The following is a 22,471-nucleotide window of genomic DNA, read 5'->3' as shown; positions in this document are numbered from 1 at the left end:
CCAAGCTTCGGCCTGAAAGCAGGAGTATTCTGGTCTACCTGCCCCTCTCAGCATCCTGCACTGACTGCAGAAGACCCGAGACTTGCATTTCCCAAACCCTGAACAGTTACTCCTGCCCAGAAAGCACCACCTGAACAACAGGCCAGCTTGTTTCCCGGTTTGGTGTGCAGCCCACTCACACTGCTGTTGCATTACACCACATGCATTTATAAGCTACTTATTATCCTTCAGCAGCAGCGACCTCACTACAGGGACACCACTTCCAACACCTCTCCAGCCCACAGTTCCTGGAGAGCTTGCTGCTAATGGTGGCCATCACAATCCAGTGTCTTGTCCCATCAAAACCAAACCACTTAGAGGAGCGTTTGCACCTTCTGTCACTCTTGAGCTTTGCCCAAAGCCCATTTTCACATTCAGACCACACCCTCCATTCGTTCTGCTGCTTGAGCACCCAGCCCATACCTGTATAAACCCTGGTTGAAGAAGTTCATTCTCCTGCCACAGCCTCCTCACCCACTGGATGATGGCACAGTGTCTCCTGTTACCAAGACTGCACCAGACGCAAAACCAACAGCTTCCAGAATTAAATTCCTCTCTGTTTAAGAAGAGAAGCCCCAGGAAAACGGCCTAAGACAATCTGGGGATTGAGATCCAGACTGTGGCAGTGGTACCACAAATAATAAGAGCCATAGTCCGTGAAAGAGCTCACCTCTATTTATTTCTGTGCAAAATGGGAATCCAAGCACCCCTTCTCAAAGCAACAGCAAAGACTAACTCAATGCTAACCCACTTGAACAGAAGACTTAACACCAGCTTCTGAGCTGATGGCTTTAACAGGGTCTCTGTACAATTACAAGCTGACAGTAGCACTGCTCTTCACTAGGGAGTCCTCTGAATGGTTTTAATAGCGAACACCTAGAAGAGCTTTGGCTTCATGACTGCCAAGAACAAAAACGCTCCATTGACCCTCCTACAACTTATCCATGGGATATTTAATGTTTCAGGTGAAAAGCTTAAACCCTCCTGAATAGCTGAGAACAAGCAGGAAGAAGAGACTCAAGCTCATCAATCTCCAGGCCACGCCAAAGGAACTGATAAAGGGAAGCTTTAGTATGGCTCACCTCCTCACTTACCTGCAGAGGACAGGAAGAGAGACCCACCTTCAGTAATTGTTTTGGAGTTTAACAGTATCTTAGTAACAGCAGCTGGAGTTTCTGGCAACAAGGTGATCAAAAGTGAAAGTGACCCACTGGGGAGCAAGTTATCAGGACATCTGAAAAACCCATTCACGTTCCTGGATGCACATGGTTTGTCCTGATGGCTTATTTTCTCAGCTGTGCTGCCCAAGGCACACAGAGAGCGCTGGCCTTCTATAACCTCCACCTCTCCTAATTTAAGAGAAGACAACTATGAAGTAAATGATCCAGCAAAAATGTGAATAAATATCTACCCTCTTGTGAGGGCACGGACTGAAGGGGCAGGGTTTTTTTCACAGCCATTAAAAAGCTTGGTAACCTTTTGCAAGTATATCAGGTACATTTTCAAGCCTGACTTAGGCAGAATGTCACTGATTAACACTGTTCAGGATTGTTACGTGAAAAAGCTGTACCACGTTCATTGTTTTAGAATAAAAGCAGAGCTGAGAAAGAAAGAATAACTAATGAGACCAATTGCCACAGTTTACTTTGGAGGTGACAGCAAGGCAAACGGTATTTGTTTCAATGAGCTTTATTTAATTCTGTATTATACAAGTGGGATGTGAATCCCCAAACTTCCCATCATCAACATAATAGAGAAGCACCACTGCACACAAGGAAGGCAAAATTTTGGAGCCGGAAGACAGGCCAGATCAAGCCGTTTCTCCCCATGTGGTCAGAAATTCTTCCTCCTTCACACAATGTGCTTCTCAGACCAGCAAGTTTACCCCAGGAATAAGAGAGACAAAGCTAGCTCTAAACACTCCCTCCTCCTCCTCTCCCCAACAACAGAGGCTGCTCAATACCAGTACTGGAATGGTTAAAGATAGGGAGTACATCATTTTTTCAGTCTCAACCAGCCCACTAGATTAAGAAGTGGCCTGGTTACTCCCTCTCTCCTGGAAAAAAAGATCCAGGAAAATCAAAGACCTAAAATGCTGAAGACTTACCTCCTTTCCTTCCCCCATCCCATAGCCTTGTTCTCTAAGCAGAGAGTAGGCAATGAACTCTGAGGAGGCTGAAGGAAAGCCAAGGAAAATCAGGGGCTACCTGAATCCCTGGGAATCTGGTGGCTACCCTGGTGCCCTCATTCATTCCCTTTGAGGTTCAGAGACCTGTTTGGAATAGTACACAGAGAGGGCCTCCCTTAGGGATTCGGAAGCAACCAGGGATACAGAACACACAAGAACCACCGTGAGGGTACACACCATTCCAGGGATGGCCCAAACCACAAACAGGGCAACACTCCCCCCAGCCAAGGCCCCAGGGGCTGGGGGAGCTGGGACGAGGCCCTGGCAGGGGGTAGAGAGCTCCTGCAGCAGTAATAAGGGCTCACAGGATTTTACTTCTTCTTCCTCTCCTGGGAACAGCGAGGGCAGAACCTGGTAGAAAGGGAAGTGAAAAGCCAGCGTTTAGGGCATGACATGAACCTCAAACATACAGTCCCAAAGGACCTTTTCCAAGGTCCCTGACAAAGCCTTAATTCAAACTTTCCTTTTTAAGAGGTATTCCGAGTTTGTACATACAGTACTCCCCTTTCTGCCACCCAGGACAACCCCCTTCCAAAGATCAATGGGCCCTCCAGGTTGCTTGTTCACTCACCATTTTCCTCTTGGTTTTGTTGTCAGACCCACACAGGCAAAATGAAACCATTCAATGGAACACTGTTGGGATGGAGAGCAGTCAGTTAAAAAAAAAACAAAACAACCTGCTCTTTAAATCATTGCTTCTGGGCTCCTGAAGCTTCCCCACATTTGATCACTAACTCCTAAATCCCTTGGAGTTATTTGGGGAATTAAGACTCACACCCAACCTACACATTGTTAGCAAGGAGAACTCCCCTTCTGCCTTGCTAAGTGTGGGGGCAAGAAAACAACCTGTCATTATAAGGAAAACCCTACAGAAAGAGGCACTGAACAGGGCATGCTAAGCCACCCCTCTGCCCCAAACTACCTGAGGTAAGCCCTCTTCTTGTCACTGCTTGCTGTATCGGGCCCCACCCAAACAGGACAAGACTTTCTGTGCAAGACTCCCTCTACTCCCTTCTCCCTCATTTCCATCAAGTGCAGGCTCTTACATCTGGGTTGTCACAGCCAATCATCTCCCCATAGGAGACCTGGTGGCAGAGGCAGTATGTGGGCTCATTGGGATCCACGGGCATATCCAACACATCCGAAGGGTGCACATTTCCAAAGGTGACTGAAGGCATCCCATACTCTGTGCTACTGCAGGACAGGAATAAAGTAGGTCAGCAAAATAACCGGCTTTGAGTCCCTTCATGCCTCCCAAGATAATGCCCTTGTTTGCCAGAAACAGCCACTTCACTTCTTTTAAGCACATACGCCCAACTACACTGAAGTGACCTGTTTTCCCCTTCACGTCACACTCCCCTGGAAGAATTAAAAGGTCTCCTTCCTCTTGCTTCCCACAAAGGGACAGGGGACACACATTCTAGTTTAGGTGGGGATCAGACCCTTCGCAGGGAAGCCTGGCTAGGCCTTCCTTGGTCTGATTTCTAGTGCTGCTCCTCTTTCCCACAAATCTCTTAAACACTTACGTGCGGACAAGCTTCAATTTCTTTTGGGCAGTTTTTGGTGCTTCCTCATCAGAGTTCTTCCCTTTAGAGCGAGCACGGGCAGCTTTCTTCTCTTTTTGGGCTCGGCCCTCTGGTAAGAAGAGAAAAAGGTGTTGCATCTGCCACCCCATCAAAATAGACACCTGATAGTAACAACCTCTCCAATACTTAAATACACTCCTACTTCGAAGTGTATATTGGCTTTGGGCCATGCACCCCATCTTAATTTTATCTAGCAGCCTTGAATATGCTCACACAAGAAGAGCCCAGGTCACCATCTTTTTACCTGTCCTTCAGATTCCAGCGTAACAGTCTTTGATCTGTACCACTCCAGTGCCTGCCTTCATCCCCACCACTTCCATAGTCACTTGGCTGCCTCCTGTATCAATCTGCAGCCCAGTGGTGGTACTCACTCTTCTTGCCCTTGCTGGAAGAACTGTCATAGTCACTCGACTCTATCTGCTTCTCCTTCAGGTCTGCTTCAAAGCGAGCGAGGTCTGTGTCCAGCCGCCGGATGTGCTTATCAACCTGAAAAGATGACAGTGACCAGGCATTGCCACAGAACAGAGCCCAAGAGGGCAAAGAGGAGGAGGACACAGGGCTTGCACTAAGAGCTGAGAAGCAAGAGTGGGTAGGGCCTAAAGAGAGAGATCAGGACCTTCCAAGGTTGGGGACTTTAGTACAGCCTTTCATACGATAAGCACTAGACACTTCCCTTCATACCATCTCATAGGTCTGCATAGCCAGCTGAACCTTGTCGTCCCCAAACTCCTTGCATTTCCCATAGGCCTCCTGGATTTGCTTGAGAAGCCCCAGTTTTTCCTCCGAAGACAAAGTCCGTGCATTGCTGATATACTCCGTGGCCAGCTTATCGATCTCTGACTTGAGGTCTGAAACAAGTTTACCATTAAATACATAAATACACATACATACACACACACACACACACACTATAAAGCCTTCCGTTAAGAGAGACTTAAAGATCAGAGCAGAGCTTCCTTCCCTGCCCTGAGATCCCTGTGATAAAGGCAAAGGAAAGAAAAGCTGGCCGAGCTGCGTATTTCCTGTCTCCTCAACAAAACCAACTCTAATCCTCACCTTCTGTCCTCTGATCCAGATCTCGCATGAGCTGGAAGTTCCTCTGCAATTCAAAGGGCAGGTTCTCAATACCTGCAGGAAAAGAAGGATACGTGAAGAAGTCAGGTTCCTGTCCATGATGCCAAGGCAGGAACAAAGCCAACTGATAACACATATACCACTCCAGCGATTCCCAGTGCCCTTTTCTGGTGCACATTAGTGTGCTTCCATTAGTTGTCAACTCCAAAGGAGACAAGACTATAAAAACGTGATATATTTAATCCAGGAGCATAGTTCTGTAATACCTACTAGTTAACAGAAAACTGCTGCCATGCAGAAAGGCCTACATTAAGAAAGCAGAAACCAAAATTTTTAATGAAGTCAGTCATTATAATACAACCTATCCATTCAAGTACTCCAGTCAGTAATGAAAAAATAGTACAACGGCTGGTAAACAATGCCACCTAGTTATTTCTGTACAAGGATTTAAAAATTAAAGTTGATCAAATGCTAATTCATTGCAAAGTGAGTCCATTTTAGTGCATCTTTTTACATGTAGGGGACAGGAGACGCTCTGTGCAAAGCCAAAAAGCAAGTCTGAGACAGGATGGGAAGCAGTGAGCAGCAGTCTTAACTCCCTGACACATGTTCCTTGTTCTGCCTTCTGCACTGTAATCTCAGCCTGGTCTGTCCAACACCTGGAAGAATGCTATATATCGTGAATAATAAACACCTGCAGGGCTCTGAATGAGCAATGTGAAGTTGATAGTCAATTAATTTTCAATGCACTACGCTATTCACTCCCTAGGCATCACCAGATGCTCAGCTGACAAAGCTGGCAAAAACAATTCTCATTTTTCCATGCCCGTCTAATCAAACTGAGATCTAGTGTCACTGCATTAACCTGAAGTCTGAGCTTGATTATTGTCACCTTTATACCTAATAAAAAAATATCTCTTACAGGTTAAAGAAAAAAGATGGGGGTAAAAACTATTCAGAAACACATCATAAGCACGTCTGCTTTCCAAACCCACTCTCCAACACATAAGGAGTGTAAATAAAGGTGTGTCTACCCATCGTCAAAACTGTCTAATACATCAGTCCCCACAGCAGTCTCTATTTTCACTGCCACAGGTTTCTACAGCAGAGATATCTCCCTGAAAAGCAATCAACCAGCAGAGAAGGTCTGTACACCAGAGGCAGGTTTTAACAAGTACTACATACGGGCCATGAAATTAATTCCTATAAGAGGCAAAACCAGCTGTAGGCCTCACTGTGGTCAGAAGCTTTAACTTATTTTTTTGCACAAACAGAATATAGTGAGTTATATACAGAATCTTTATAAGTAATCAAGGTATTGCTTCAAGAGATTTCTGTTGACGTTTCTAATTTAAATATCAGAGAAATGCTCAGATAGGTGTCCTTAAGTACCCAGATATATAATCACACAGCACATACACATCACCCCCCTGCATTCAAGGACAGTTAACAGTGCAAAATCAAATCCTCAAAAAATAAGTAAGCAGCAAAATTAAGGCTGTCTGCACATTCTTAAATCTGGTATCTCCATCTTTGTCCAGCATGACAGACTTCACACAAGGTTCAAGCAGCTGACTACCTACATCCCTATGGCTCAGAAAAGCATCTCGGTAAACAACAGAGACACAATGCTGAAAATTATCGTTGCTTACAAAGGGAGCTTATGGCAGGGATGAAATCCAGCTTGGGAATTGCAAGACCATGCCTTTCTCCTTCCTGCAATCCCAAACCTCATGAACTCCAAACCTTTCAATTTATCCAGCAAATGAAACATGGGTCGTGCTGCAACACGCTCCTTTTCATTCCTCTCCAAAGCATCCCCTGCAGAGGACAAGACAGGTATCCTCTAGAGGAAAACAGTACCTGTTCTTGCACTGCACACAATATGTTAAATTTACACTGAATTTATTAGTCCTGGAAGATTACAACTTCTAAATTCTTGACTTTGTAGTTTTTAAAAAAGATTAATGTGATTTCTTTTTCTCTTCTAAAAAGGAAAGTTGATAGAAGCACAAATTCCCCCGGGTACAGTCAGTGTGTCCTCAGCATGGCTAGAAACCTTTAGGTGAAGTGAGCACCTAGGCTAGCCCAAAACCCAGTAGGATGCTATTCTCTGGGCAGAACAACCCGACATGAGGCTACGGGCATGTTCCACAGCGATCTCCTCACAGCAGGAGAACCTTGGACAGGAGTTTGCTTCCGCTACAGCACCTGAAAGGGTCCGTGCTCTATTTTTCACCGCTGCCACCACCATCAACGCCTGCGCGTGCCCTCGTCTGGAAAGCCCCAGTTTTCCTTTTGCCTCTAATGTGCCTGGTCTCATCTTTTCTGCCCGTGCCACCTCTCCTTCAGAGACTCTCTCTTCCCAGCGCCACCTCCCCACGCTGCCTGCCCCTCGGCCAGGTCGGGGTCCCCCCCCCGGGCTCGCCTCCCGCCCTGGCACGCACGGAGCGCTCTGCTCCCCGGCAGCGGCAGTCAGGCCTTACCCAGCGCAGGCTCAGCACCGACACAGGCACCCAGATCGTTTACCAGGCAAGCACGTACCAGCAATAATCTCCCAGCGGCTCATTAGCTGGGTAGGTTTCCACAGGGACTGATGAGACAAACCCCTGTCATTTGAATTCCTTCCCTGCTAAAACCAGCAAAATGAGTTTCTAAAACCCCAGCAAAATGTTCCACTCTGCAAATCTATTATTGGACCGAAGTTTTGCAATTGCTTCGTCGATAAATTGGGAGAAAACGAAACAAGTGACAGTACAGCAACTTTCTAATCAGAACTGTTATAAAGATGCTTTATCTATTCAACTGGAAGTGGAAAGAAGCTGAGTACACCATTACAAATCATGATCCAGAGAGAGTTTGACAAAAATAAAAAGCATAACAAGATAAAGCTGCAGCTAACCAAGTTTTAACTGAGCAACAAAACTATTTGTATGGTGTATTTAACCTACCTACGGGGAAGTTTTCTACTATCTGCAGCTTAACTCAAAAGCTCTTGAGTACCCTTCAACAAAAGCGATGCTCTGCCTCACAGCATTTATCAGGGCGGTCAGTACACTTGCTGAAATTGCTTGGCCTGTGCCATGCTGGCTATCAGACATCACCACCCTAACAGTCACATTTAAAAAAACAACATAAAATCTAAGTTTCCATTTCCTCATTCCTACTAATGCAGCACGTTTTCCCTCAGTCTTTCTAAAAACACTCATGTTATTTATGTAATTATGTTTCCTCCTGAATTTCTCCTTTTTCCTTTACAATTCATTTGCTTTTTCTTCTTATTGTAAAGTGCACCTACACTTTTCATGACTAAGTAACTGTAAAATACCCAAATAATTCTCAGATTTTGAAATGGATCACAGAAAAGAAAAAACACCCTAGAAGATTCCTTGGTCACTTAAACAGAGGGCAGAGAAGGGCAGTTACTCTGTCCCAGATAGGCAAAAATCTGACAGTAAAATAAAAGCAAGGGCCTCTTTCAACACAAATGGCATGGCAGCAAGAATGAAAGAGGGCGGTGAAGCCGTACAGTGAAGGAAGCGCTCAGAATGCCAGCAGCTTGGCCCAAAGTGTGGGCTGGCATTCATGCAACTGTGTCCGTCTGCACAGATCCACACTGAACCACGGGCAGCCCCGCTCATTCCCGTCGCTGTGTGATTACCCTGAAAATCATTGGCACAGGTCACCCACTGAGTTTTTCCCACCCCTTAATTTTCTTACTTTGCTTTCATTTCTTATCACAAGTTACAAGTCTCTCTACCTACCTTTGTCTTTCCTTTCCTCAATCCTCAGCCCTTCACTACCTCCATTCTGCTCTCTTATTTTTCTATTTCCTTGTCATTCTTTCCTCCATTCATTCTTCTGCAGTCATCCATAATCATGCTGTCTTGTCCCTGAAGAACCACACATTCTCACTCTCCAAAAGTCAGAATCCATCATCACCCTCCTTCCCCTCCTATTATTATTATTCCTTTTTAGAACACATGTGGGGTGTCAACTGTAGGCAACTAGTATTTAAACTTCAGCTACTTAACTCAGATGTTAACTCTGACATAGACACATAGAGAGCAAGCCTACAGAACCCAATAGCTTTCACGATACTTCAGTCCTCCATAGCATGTCTTTTAACTGTGACAAACAATGGGTTTGTACTGTGACAATGTCCAAATTCCTAAAAAGAGATCCATTGCACCAAGCACCATACAAATACATGATGCCTGTCCCGAGACATCTTTTCACCCACCATGTTCAGATTCATGTTTAAATTTATTCAAAAATGTGAAAATACATTTTGAAACATAACCATGGTTGCTTTATTGAACAGTACAGATTTCAGCAAACACTTTAAACACCATATTGCTGAAGGTAATTCAAAAAATCCTGCTTGTGTCAAGGACTGCCACAATGAGAGGGTCAGTTCTTTGCCTCCTGAGATAGGAAACTGGCTGGGATCCTGCAGAAGCACATGGGACTTTTCGGAACTCCATGATTCTAATAATTTTGTAGCACTTTAAGTATACTGCAGGACAACTGGCTTACAGCAATCTTCAGGAGCTTCCTTGCTTCCTCATTAGGGGAAAGATGTCTTTTATATCCTTTCATCCCTCCTTTTAGATATAACCCTTTTAAACTGCTGCTTCTACTCTGTCCTGAGTTCTCAGCTAATTATTTATCTTCCTACACAGTTTACTGAAACTGGTGCATGAGCGTAATATATACCTTTCTCTCTATTCAGACATGGCTCAGCCCTACTGCCATATATGCATCCTAATCTATAACGTCCTCACAACAGCTCTGTAAGGGGTAATATTACCTACATTTTTACAAACTTGGGTGCACGGTAGACTGATATAGGCACGGGCCACAGAATTCCTGGGTACCGTGTCACATACCCCAGGCTCTGGGCCAGTACACTGTGCACTAGAGTCCACCCAGGCACAGCTACTCCAGTCACTGTCCAAAAAAAAACAGATATCAGTCAGAAACAACAGTCACTGTAACAGCCACAGAAACCTAATGTTCCCCCAGAGTGGACCCTTTTCTCAGGGAGGGATGGGGTCTTTTTGTCTCTTTCTTATTACGTTAGTTCAATGCTACAGCATCCACAGCCAAGATAGTAGGCAATGTTATTAAGTCTCAGAAAAGGAATCTTGATTGCTGTGTTAAAGATCAACAACCTTGATTTCAGAAGCTTGGAGGACTTGGAAGACACGTGTCAAATGAGACTTGCACCACTCCAGACATTTCCAGCCTGTCACAAATCTCCAAAGGCAGGAACCACCACCAAAGAGATCACAGGGATGTTTGACAAAATGGTCGTATCAGATTTGCTGTTGGGTAAGTGAAGAAATGAGGAGAAAAATGCAGTCTGCTTTGTCTTGTAAAGCCATCTTGTACCTGCTCTGATAAAAATACCAGTCAACAACAAAATCAATTCTAAATGAAGTGGTCATTAACAATAATAAATGTATTAGCTTAGTGGGGGCTGTGCCAGTGGCTTTCACTGAGAAACAAATGATGCCTATGAATCACCAAATTCTCTCCCCTGTAGGAGATCTTTTGTAATTTTCCATACATCATGTGTGCTGCATCACAGATGGAACTAATCCAAAGTCTCAGTAAGGTGAAAGGCATATTTTACTACACGAAAATGGTGTTGAATATAGAAACAATTTAATAAGAGATTTGCATGTCTGAAGTATGATGTGATGAAGAACAGGAAGGTATGGCTGCATGCTACACTGGGGAGGGGATAAGAGTAACGATGATAGCTAAAGTGAGAGGTAAAAGAACTGCTGGGGAATGTGGAACACAGCCAGGACTGGGACCAAGGGCTAGCCTACAGCTACTTCTGACAGCACACCCATGCCCTCTCTAAGAGTATTAAGATGACAACACACATCATACCCTCCTTTGGTGAAGCTATACAGAGGAAAATCCAGACCGATGTAGCTATTCTGAAAGAATAATCCCATTTTAATGGGTTATTTAATGTTATCAAGGAATGAAAGGACATTCCCATGTCAGTTGTAGGAGAAAGATTACTTTCAAGAGGGTGTATGCTGCTTCTCTTGCTCTGTGCTTATGCTGGCATAAGTTTTCCAGTATTGACAAGCCCTGAACTGATACAACTCTACGACACATGCAAACAGAAGGAGCAAAGGAAACTTGATGCCTCCCTAATCAGTATAAAAAAAGGAGAAAAACCCAAAAGAAGATGACTACCCAGTACCATGTTAACTTACCAGCTGAAGACCCCTCATCTAAATCTACTGTCTCCATCATCCTCTTCACTGAGACAGATATGTCCTAATGTCTGCCCTGAAACAGGTCCTGACTGGTGGCCTCCAAAACAATGGAATTAACATTGAGCAGCCATCTGAGTAGATACACCAGCAACATCCTTTTACCTCTCAAGATCAGCAAGGTCACTAGCCCTCTGCTGACAACTTTCTCAAGCCTTTAGGTCTAATTCAGACCAAATGTTGGCAGAATCTAGTCCCTCAGTGGTTTAGGGTGGGAGAAGATGGAAACACTTTTTATTCTTTTGTTACCATTCCTTACCAATGTTTTATGTTGACATTTATTCAGTAACAGACGAGTTCAATCGTGTGGAAATTTTAACCTCCTTCCAGTCTGGCAAGCACTTCCCAACCAGAACGTGTGTTCCCCATTCAGCAAAGCAAAAAAAGCAACACCCTCATCAGCCCAGCAGGAACATACGTGGTGGACAGCGATAGCTGGAACTGGCAGGGAAGGTGCTGTTTGATTGTTTCAGAAAGCGTACCCACAAATATGACCCTTCCATTCACCTCAGCTATGTGAGCAACTGGGCAGATATGTTCTCACGGGTAGATGAACAGAGAGGTCATTTCATAATAAATTCAGGCACTGGACAGTTGAGGAGAGGTACATGCTTTGGCTCTGGTGCCATAAAAGACAAATCTGTGTGTTGTCACAAAGTATGCTTACTTTATTCTGATACCCACTAGTTGGGTAAATCGGGAAACACTGATGGTAGAAAATTCATGTGGTTGCACAGCAGTTCCCTCTACTATAAAGATACTCTACACTCATGGCACATTCACATATAAACAGAGACTTGCAGAAAACTATTTGGGACTGTTTTCTGAATGTGCGTGCTTCAACAGTGCCTGCTACAAAGAAGCTCTGCAATCCTCTTGAAAATTCCAAATGTGAAAAAAACTCAGTGTTTGCATCTCAACTTCTGGAAAAGCTGTATTAGTCACCATTCTCTTCTCCCCCTCAAAGCCTCCACTACAGTATTTCTAATCCAGTACAAGATCAAATACTGAGCCAAGCACAGTAGCTCAAGTTTGAGCAAGTGCAAACTCTTCTAATGAGTCTTCATGCACATTCAATCTTCTCATCACAAAACACTATGTTTTCCTCTTATTCTTCCTCCATTCCTTTCTACATCTCTAACTCCTCTGCACCCATAGTTTTTTTTCCTGCTAAAACTGCACTGCTTTCTTGACATGAGGGAAAGAGCTTCAGTATCTTACTTTCTCCCCTCAGAAGCAGGCATAAAATGGTTTAGAGACCAGAAAGAGGACAATATTTGAAGAGATGGGAATCTTTAATGTTTAACTTCAGCCACTGAAGAGAACTGAGGAAAGATCCATGCTCAAAGAAAAACACTTGGGAAGAAGAGAACTGGAACAAGAAAAATTCGTCTTCCTCTGGCTCAGTATAGTCATTGAAGTGGCAGCTTCGGTAGGATGTAGGAAAGAAGGTGATCAGAGCAGACAAGATACGGAGTTCCTCTGTCAGGATGTTCAGCACAGAACGAATGTGCTTATTTTTCTGCTGCTGCACAAACATCTGCTAGGAGCATAACATGTTTCAGACAGATATACTTTGCAACTAACAGCTTAGAGCAAAGGCAAGGGCATGTCTAATCCCAGATCTAAATCCAGTTTCAAATTACAGCGAAGACTTGAAAGCTACTGAAATACCAGACCCAAGAAGCTGCCAGACACCTTTTACTAAGAGAACTGTTGTTAATTCGGCTATTCCACAAAAATCTCCTGGAAATGAACTTTAGATGTCCAAAGGAGAGGATTCAAAATTATGAACCGAAACAACAGAGGCTGTATGCATACCTCGTGCATTTTAACATACAGTTTTTAATTACCTAACTGCATGAGATTTTCATACAAGGCAGTTCTCATTCCCAGTGACTGAGCAGTGATTCAAAGTTTTTTTTTTTTTTCTCTTTGCTCAGTACAGTCACACATACACAACCCAAAACCCAATCTGAAAAATGAATTGGTAATCAGCTTTTCAAGGTGTTCATTATTGTGACATTAGAATGCTTTTTCACAGCACTACTTCCTTTACCAATAAAATGAAGGTCAAGAGATTTACTGAGGCAAAAAGATTAAAGCTAAGAAGGCCAGCTAGTTACAAACACACCTCTCGAAATGTCTAAAAATGCTACACAGCCTGACTTTTCAGAATTATCTGTTCAAAGCAGACTTCAGTTGCAGCTGTGAGCATTCTGCACGTCTCCTCCTCCGACTACAGATGTTTTACTTATAATCTGAGGGAAGCACAATTCATACAAGGAGAACCTGTAAAAAGCGTGACCCCCAACATAAACACAAACATCAAACTCACTTTGTCAGAGTGCTATTCAACTGTCTCAAACAATGAGTCCAACCTTTTTTCTTCCTACAATCTTGACTTAATTCATTATACACCTTCCTTTCTTCAAGGATATGAAGAGGTCCTACAAACAACTGCCCTCTTTCATCACACACTCCTCATTCATTCCCTGAGCAGATCCAGCCGGTAAACCATATGAAAGACAATCTCTGTGGGAGAAAAAAAAGAATTCAACTGAAAACTGTGTCTGCATTAGCACTATAATACTAAAAGAATTCAATTCCAATAAGTAAATGTGAATATTAGACACTTTTAGAAGAACCGACCAAAGGTTCTGGACTATTTATATCAATTTTCAGGAAGTTTTGGAACATTAGTGAACTACTTTAAAACTGAACTGCATGTTTTTTTAAAATACTGAAATAATGTTTTTTTTTTTTTTTTTTAAAAAAAAGCAAGGAAGAAGCAAGGGGAAAACTGAATGCTATCAGGGAGGCATGAAAAGAAATTAAATAGCTGATCTGAGATCATCTCAAAGAATTAAACAAGGGTGAAAATATAGATTAAGAGTTAAACTTGCGTAACTGGACCTTGGACCTTTTTTGGTAAGAGTATACATTTCACTAGTGAAAATAATTTTTTTAAAAGATTAAATTACAACTTGCATCAAATACTCAATGTAGTATCAAAAAGTATCTTGCATAACAAGCTAGAATAAGAGAAGAACCAAACATAAGATATCTTAACAACTACATCAGGCTTCAGAATGCATTACAGAGAACTATCAGCAGTGGCTGCACCACTCATACAAATCACACAGAAGCAGTTCTTGATCCAACAAAATAAAAGTTAGTCACTTGGAAGTGAGATGCAGACTGGAAGAACAAGAATGGAAGGAACAGACCATTGGGACAGCAAAAGACAGCCTGACTGCAAACAGATACCTTCCATCAAGTCTTACAAAGGGTAATATATTCAGGAACAAGGAATATCAGTGATGGAAAAAGGATGCTGGACCATATTTCTAAGAAACAGAAAGCCTGTGTCATATCAGTGTCATGGTAGATAGTTACCTGAATGAGCTCCCAGCTGAAATGCAATGGCAAACAGGGATAATGGCTTACCCAACAGAAGAACAATAACTTGACTTCTTCAGGTAGCACCATGAAGAAGACTGGTTACTAAAGGACTGTATGCACTTTCAGAGAATCAGAAGTTCAAGTAGGATGTCAAAATATTAGAGCAGGCTTGGAGAAGAACAATATGGGTAAACAGAAAACTGAAAAATATGGTATCGCAGGCAATTTTTTTTTTTTTTTCTAAATTATCAGAAAGAAGGCTAAGATTTAATCAGTTATAACCTACGCAGGGAAGAAGTTTTTACTAAGGGGACACTTCCACATGGCAGGTAAAAGGCGTTATAGGTGCAATGACTAAGTATTGGGACTGTGAAAATTAACTACAGACAAAAGTCACAAATCCATGACAGGAAAGCCTATTAGCAAACTAACACTGAGGACTGAGATGGATGTTCTTTGCCTGTAAGTATTACAATTCATATGATGTGCTTTTCTGAAAGAAACTCTAGATTAAGCACAGCAACTGTCTTACAATTAGCTAACAAAGGGAAGTAATGCTGCATATGCTATACAGGACATCAGACAAAATTGAAAAAGGCCTGAATAGGTGTAAGAGTATGCAAAAAGGGCTAAACCAACACCCCAAAGATTGTTTTGTTCTTTCTAACATCTTTGTAGCCAGATTTTTTTGAAGTACTTTTAGATTGTGCACGTTACTTTTTTTTTTTTTTTTTTTTTTTTAAGCAAGATACCTTAAAACAAGTCTACACCACCATATTAATATCCACCTTCAACAGGATGAGAATCTCTAATTCAATTGCAGGACCACACATCTCAGCTGAGAGAGAATACAAGCGTTTGTAATTTTGTCTGCATGCTTGTACTAGAAGGGAACAGAGGAGTTTCCAACAGGTTCACTGATTTTAGTTGACAGTGACAGTAAGATCCAGAAGCGTTTGACTTTGGTGGGAGCACACTAGCCACCAAGCACATCTACAGCTTCCTTTCTTTCTGACTTTGTATCTACCATACCTCTCCACACTCAGTGCTGCATCTTTCTCATCTCTGCCTACCATCTGCAAATCCCAGTCTTTCACTCCTTTATCTCTGCACTGCAGCTTTTACTCAAAATACACCTGTGTTCCCCCAGTAGGAAAACTCAGTGTCCTCCCCATGCACTTACTCCTTGTTCATCTGCTTCTTTTTCCTCTCGTCTAGACCCCTGTCCTCCCAGCTCCTGGCCATCTTTGCTGAAGACCCTCAGTCAATTGCAGTCTTCCACAACAGAATGAGGAGATCAGAAGAAGATACGTCTTTGCTCAAAAATCCTTGCTCCTCTCTAACAATCTGCCTCCTCGTCTAACTTTTCTTTCTGGCTTTCACATCCTCCTTCCTTGCAGCTCCTAGATCCTTGCCTGTTCACTTCCAGCTTCTTTTCAGCTTTCACCAGAATGTATTATAGGGCTTGAACCTTCTTAATTTGATTCACAATAGGTTTCCTTTCCTAATGACAAAAGGAGCACTGCAGACACAAGGAATGAGACCCTTTGTCTCCATATTGACATCGTATCAATTCTGTGCTGGAAGAAACCTAGTGTAGCAACATTCTGAAGAACCAAGAATACGCAAATGGATAGCAAGATATTTAACTTGGCCAGATATAGTGAAGTAAGATAGGCATTGCCGGAACTACTGTGCTTTAAATACACCACCCCATCACCACGCTCCCCCGTTTCTAGTATTGACACTAGATCAGAAAGAAAACATGAAAAGTGCATTCATCAAAAAACAGGTTACTAGATCTTAACTGATTAGTACGTTCCTTCAAAAATAACTCCTCTAATTAGTCTACTTGACTACTTTAATAACACAGGGGTAAAACACATACTGAAAGTCTTATCCCCCAAAAGACAGAGTTTGGCAATGTTATAAGCATCTTAAAGCAGAGTGATATCATAGGAGTGCTCCAAATAACGTTACCAACTTCGTTAGCATTTACAGAACTCTTCTTCGACCAGTGAAACTGGACTGCGTTTGTAAAACGACAGCAAAGGAAGCGACTGAAACTACCTCCCTACAGATACAAAAGTTATCTTCGGCTTGATTCCACCAGCCCTGCAGTTTACCCCGGGAAAGCCACTAACAGCCGAGCTGCCGCTCCCAAAAGCCGGCTGGAGCAGCACCAGGCAGGCTCCTTCCACCGGGGACACAAACCAAGTGCCCGCCTCCGGTGTCAGCGCGGCGCGCTCACGGACCGCAGCTGGGCCGAGCTCTGCCCCACGGCGGAGGAGCAGCCCGCACCGGCGCAGCCGCTGCCGCCGTTTGTAAGCGGCCCCAAGGCGCCTCTCCGCGTACGGCCCCAGGGCCCTCACGGCCGGGCCGGGGACAGCCGGGCAAAACCGCCGCCCGAGAGGCTCGGGGCAGGCCGCGGGCGCCCCGGGGACCGGGCAGCCCCCGGGCAGAGCTCGGCCCCCGCGGGGCCCCGCCCCGAGCCGCAGTCCGTCCGTGCCAGGGCGGCCCCAGCCGCGGCCCTCGGCCCCGCCCCCGGCGGCTCTTACTATCCAGGTAGTGCTCCAGGTACATCCCCGCCGCCATCTTGCGCCCCGCACACACGGGCGCTTCCGGCGGGAGCCGGACGCCGGCGCGCCCCCCCCCCCCCCCCCCCCACCCGGAAGTAGCTCGGCCCGACCGCAGAAGCTGCTTCCGCTCTGCTCCTGCCGCCATTTTGGAGCCTGACGGGGGGCTCCCGCGCTGCCCGGTCTCCGGAGCCGCCCCTTTGCCCGGCCGGGTGTCTCCTGACAGCCCGCCGCCTCACGGTGCCGCCGGCGGTCCCTCAGCCGCACTGGCCTCAGGGCCCCGGGGGGGTGGCGGAGGGAGGGTGCCCTTGCGCGGTCAACTACTGCCGCTCCGCTGGTGGTTGTGCGGAGCAGGAGGAGGCCTGGGAAGCGGGGCGAGGCGGGCCCGGCCGCAGGGAACGGGGGGAATCAGGCCCGGAGCTGCCTAGATCCGGCTACCCTGAGCTGCGGGAGGGTAAATACCTGCTGCCTTCCTCTCCACGCCAAAAGAAACGAGCTTGGTCTTTTGGAGGCTACGGAGGTCTCTCCTGGCTTCAGATAATTTTCAACAGCTGGCTGGGCACTCCTGTCTGATAATCTGGGTGAGGAAGTGCTGTTGGTTTGTTACGGCACTGTATCTTTCCATTCACCATATAATTCAACAGGGACGGGTAGCTGCTGCTATATTATAAAGACAGACTGTCTGCTGTAAAATGACTGTGGTACAAACTTAACTAACAAACCAACAAAGCAGTGAAGTCAAACATGGGACCGTGCGAGCCTTTCTCCATCTTGCCAGACACACTTTCATGATTGTATATCCTAAGTCACTTCTAGGTTAGAAATCCTCTTGCTAGAGTTCAGGAGCCCTTCCTCAGACTGTCCTAGTGATTGCACATGACAGGGTACGGTATTGTGTTAGGTCACACATGCAACTACAAAGGAACTGAGACAAAATTATCTTTCTCCTTAGGGTCTACAATATTCAGGATCGTTGTTTCAAGAGGTTGGTGTTAATTTAGCATCTATACAGTTTAGCAAGCACTGGGTTGGTTTGGCAAATGTTAACGTCTCATCTGCCTTTCTCCTGCCCATTCACCTCCTTTGTTCTTTTTTTTTTTTTTTTTTTTTTTTTTTTTTCCTGATAGCCTGTATAGCAACAATTGGTGCTTAGGACTGCACACTACTAGATTCTGGCCCTGAGAAGAATTGACCAGCCTTGTTTCTTCCCTTTCCTCCCAAAGATCTTGCAAGACACCATGCCTTTATTTATATGGATATACTGGGAATAAGTCCTCCAACAGCCCGCAATGCAAGACCGAGGGGTGTGTTACAAAAACTAATTGCAGCTGTTTGAACTATCAACCATCTCGCTGTTAAATGATTTGGTTAATTCAGAAAGCCTCTGTGTTCAGAAGATGCAGTGTTTTCCAATTCCTATAGTCATTTAAGTTATGACATTTTTAATTATTCAAAACACATTTCTTATTCTTTTCAGTTTCCGTGTGAAGCAGCTGGCTTCAGTTAGCTGAACATTATTGTTAAGCCTCACTTTGTTTTTAAAGAACTTGAAAATCCTTGTATAAATTGCCATACACTTTTAAATAAGGGGAAGGACTTGGCTGTTTGTCCTGGTTTGGGCTGGAACAGAGTTAATGTTTCTTTTTGGTAACTACAATAGTGCTGTGTTTTGGATGGGGGGAGGGTGGGTGAGTGGCTGCGCAGTGTTTGACTGCCGACCAGGCTCAAACCATGACACCGTTACATAAAACAAAAAAAATCTGCTCCCTATACCTTGTCACAGTACACCAGAATCCCCCACATGCCTCCTACCAGGCGGAATGGAGCCAATGTTAAAAAATAGGCATTCTTAGACATCACCAATTTGGTTAAGAGACCACCTGGGAATCTCACCTTACCCTCCAAGCCAAGGCTAGGGAGATATCAAAATACTGGACCGCTGAAATGGAAAGATGAAGTTCCCTCTGGACTTGCCACTGCTGATACAAAAGATGGGGAAAAGAGGAGACGCCTAAAATTTAAATGGCAAACCTCAGTAAACTGTACAAATGTATCTAACTTCATTAACTGCCACTATGACTTTGGAAAACGAAGGGGAGAGGCAGTTTTGTCTATCTGTGTGGTCTCATGGCAGTAGAAACTCTTCCAATCCAGCAAAACCTAGTTCTTGAGCTCTGAATCTAAAAAAGTTGCTCAGCGTTCCAGAAGCATCCTCACCTGCAGATGGAGTGTTACCACAGTAGTTGCTTGGTGAGAGGTGTAATTTTTAGAGTAAACACTTCCGCAAGTGAAAGTCCTAGCATGGGTGCAGATGATTTTACAGGAAAATGTTTCCCCAATGGCGAGATGCTCTAGAGGTACCCGACTCTGTCTACCCCTGTCTCACTCATATACTGATACTCCAGTAACTACTGTAGCAACAAAGTCAACAAATGCTATCCCCAGTGGTTGTCACACCCTACCCCGCCCACCCCCCCCCCACCCCACAGTTCACTACTTCAATTACGTTCTCTCCTTACACTGGTAAATGCCTCCTAGGTAGATGAAGGACCTGACTGATGAGTGGGCATACTGCCCAGAAGGCCTACGCATCTCGCAAAGGGAGGCTAAACAGCCTGCTGAAGAAGTCTAGAGTAGTGGTTCTCAACCTTTATTGATCTACAGATACCTGTGTATTTTCCTTTGGAAATGTAAACATCTGCATACCAAATTTAAGCCTCCGGTTTTTCAGTTACCATACAGACCTCTTAAATGTTGTCCAAGGACCACAAGGTGAAGGCCGGTGCTTGAGAGGGGTCCTTATACATCCCCCAGCAGCAGGCCTACAGCTTCAGAATCTTGTTTGGTTCCCTTGTTTGCTGTAGAGGTATTCAGCTCTTCTCACTCTTTAACATTCTCGGTTCAAAGGTCCCTGCCCTGCATTTCCTTCTCTTCAGGAAAGACCAGATGTACCCACAACTTCATTCTCACAAACAGCAAACAATTTATCTGCAGCACTTGACCCCAAGGTGGTTAATCAGCTTTACAAATGAAAGAGGACGCCAAAGGCCCCAGATTATAGCTGTGTCCGTGTTCCAAAAACACATCCTAATTCAGTAGCAAAACTAGGCATAGACTCTAGTTCTTTGGTGTCATGATTTCTTTTCTTGCAGTTTTTTTTTTTTTTTTTTTTCCATTCATTACATAGACACTACATGAAATCGAAATGTTTGTTGGACCAAGTTACTACATCTCTCTAGTACTTTGGTGTTCTACTATACAGAAACAAGAAACCATGCACACAAATTTCATCTGTTGTACCTAAAATGACGATTGAACAGGTACCTATCTTGTAGTTAAGGAAGTGTACAGAGCAATTTCATTCTATGTTCTGAAACTGCACTAGTAAACTTGGGCAGCTTTCGGGTACGTTACCTGCAAAATATTAGAAGAAAATTCTAAACATGATATATATCCTTTAGTTGATATAAAGATGATAAAATAATCAATAAAAATATAGAAGACAAGCAGAATCTCATAATTATATTCTATATTAGGAACAAAGTTGGATGACGTAGACAAATCTGTGAAGTAATGAAGTATTACCTATTGCCAGTGAGATTTAGGGAGATGTTTAGTTCTACCCATTAAATAAAACATCCCAGAAGTTGCATAGCTAGAAACTGACAATCAATCATTTTAAAAGAATTACCTGGCAAGCAGATGGAAGCAATGGGCTTTCTTTTCTGAACAACTTAGGAGCTCTGAATGTGTTCCAGAAGACCAGCAAATACTTTTACTTAAGTATCTGAAAAGTAAATGGGATCATCCAGGTTGCTGTAAGCCAGTTAACCTAACACTGATTTGGCAAAATCACAGTGTAATTGATAGGGGTTGCACTCAGCTAAGGAAAGAAACAGAATGCTATTTGTTTTAATTTAAAGAAAAAGATCTAATTAAAAGAACTACATATCCTTTTGGGCAATGTAAGTTTGGTGGCTCAAGATTAACTGTCTAGGCCTAATATAGGCAAGACTTCCAGCTGAACACTGCACAGTCTGTTCATTCATAAAGAAAAAAGAAAGGCAAAAGATAAGTACTACACAATGGAGCCAAGCCTTATTGTGAGACACCTAAACCAGCTCAATTTAATTTAGCTGTTTGGAAAGATGAATACAGTGACTTGATCACAGTCTGTAATTCATTACAAAAGAAAAAAGACTTCCTATAGCAGAAGACTTTAATGTACAGAACAAAGGCATAACAAGACCCTATAGAGTAGGAAAAAAAAAAAAAAAGGTAGTAAAATAGAATGGCAGTTTTAATGGCAGTGATAACCAACAAAAAACTCTAATAAGGGACATGGTTGATTAATCATAAGGTTTTAAATATGAAAGTCTGAAATCTTTCTTGAAGATTTAACTGAATTATAGACCAGCAATATTATCATTAGTCACAGCTGAGATTCAGTTACTGTTTGTGGGTGACTTTTCTAAATGATTTCCAGCCTACATGATGTTTCCTTTTAAAGCAACAATAATTTGCAAAATCCAGCTAAGAACAGACAACCAATTCAGTAAAGGACAAGAAGAAAAAGGGCTACTGTCTTTCAGCAAAGATACAAGATGCAACCTAATACAGAACTCCATAGTTATTGTCAAGCCTTCTTGGGTACAGACATACAGAAACAAATGGATTGGCATCACAAAGAAAATGCAGGGCCAAAGAATTCAGTGAGCTGAAGAGGAGGGACCATGGGATCTTGTTTGAGAATCTTCCGCTCTTTTGAACGGGAATTAAATAATTGAACCACTGCTGGCTTGAATGCACAAAGCTGAGAAGCTGCAGACTGTGGAATCTGAGGCTTCATCTCAACAGGGAAGAATTTTGTAGAGATGTTACGTTTTGCATCCCACAGGTAGCAACTATACTTTTTAAACCACCTGAAGCACTTTGATTATGTTACTTGGGAATCCAAAGAGGAATACCTAATCCAAACTCAAGTAAGTGACAAAGGTAATAGGAGTAAGGTATCTTCCAGTATTCCCACACCAGCAGTGGGACTCCGGGTAAACAGAGAAGTAAGAAATTCTCATTGATGAAAAGAAGAAAGAGGCCTGGAATAAAGTGACGTTTCGAAATCTCGATGGGCAAGTCCCTTAGTGAAAAATCGTTAGTTTCTTCCTGGGCAACAGTAAAAGCTATAGGCATAGCAGCAACCTGCACAAACACGAGCAATAATACCTTTGAAATAACTGGTAATACAGGAATTGTACAGCCTTAAATACATACGGATCCCCATGCTAGATAGCAGATTCC

General features: G+C 43.6%; 1 protein-coding gene across 3 annotated transcripts; it reads right to left on the bottom strand.

The window, feature by feature from the left end:
• Window positions 1–1,712: 1,712 nt before the first annotated feature.
• On the bottom strand, window positions 1,713–17,654 carry ING4 (inhibitor of growth family member 4). Of its 3 annotated transcripts, XR_006164939.1 has the most exons (9): window positions 17,156–17,242; window positions 4,870–4,941; window positions 4,495–4,661; window positions 4,185–4,299; window positions 3,754–3,862; window positions 3,274–3,421; window positions 2,799–2,860; window positions 2,405–2,578; window positions 1,713–2,311 (listed from the first exon to the last, which is right to left on the bottom strand). XR_006164939.1 is itself a non-coding variant. In XM_032995656.2 (8 exons), the coding sequence occupies exons 2-8, from the start codon at window positions 4,895–4,897 to the stop codon at window positions 2,539–2,541; spliced, it is 669 nt and encodes a 222-aa protein (XP_032851547.1). In that variant the 5' UTR covers window positions 4,898–4,941; window positions 17,636–17,654; the 3' UTR covers window positions 1,713–2,538. The 3 variants fall into 3 exon arrangements, 2 of the variants coding, with proteins under 2 accessions (XP_032851547.1, XP_042644588.1); XM_032995656.2 differs by lacking the exon at window positions 17,156–17,242 and adding an exon at window positions 17,636–17,654 and having other exon boundaries at window positions 1,713–2,578; XM_042788654.1 differs by having other exon boundaries at window positions 1,713–2,578.
• Window positions 17,655–22,471: the final 4,817 nt, after the last annotated feature.

The sequence above is a fragment of the Tyto alba genome, unplaced genomic scaffold (assembly GCF_018691265.1).
Source record: "Tyto alba isolate M040663 unplaced genomic scaffold, T.alba_DEE_v4.0 Super-Scaffold_14, whole genome shotgun sequence".
Classification (NCBI taxonomy): Eukaryota; Metazoa; Chordata; class Aves; order Strigiformes; family Tytonidae; genus Tyto; species Tyto alba.
The sequence above is the reverse complement of the archived record's forward strand: the minus strand, read 5'-3'. Positions and strand labels throughout refer to the sequence as shown.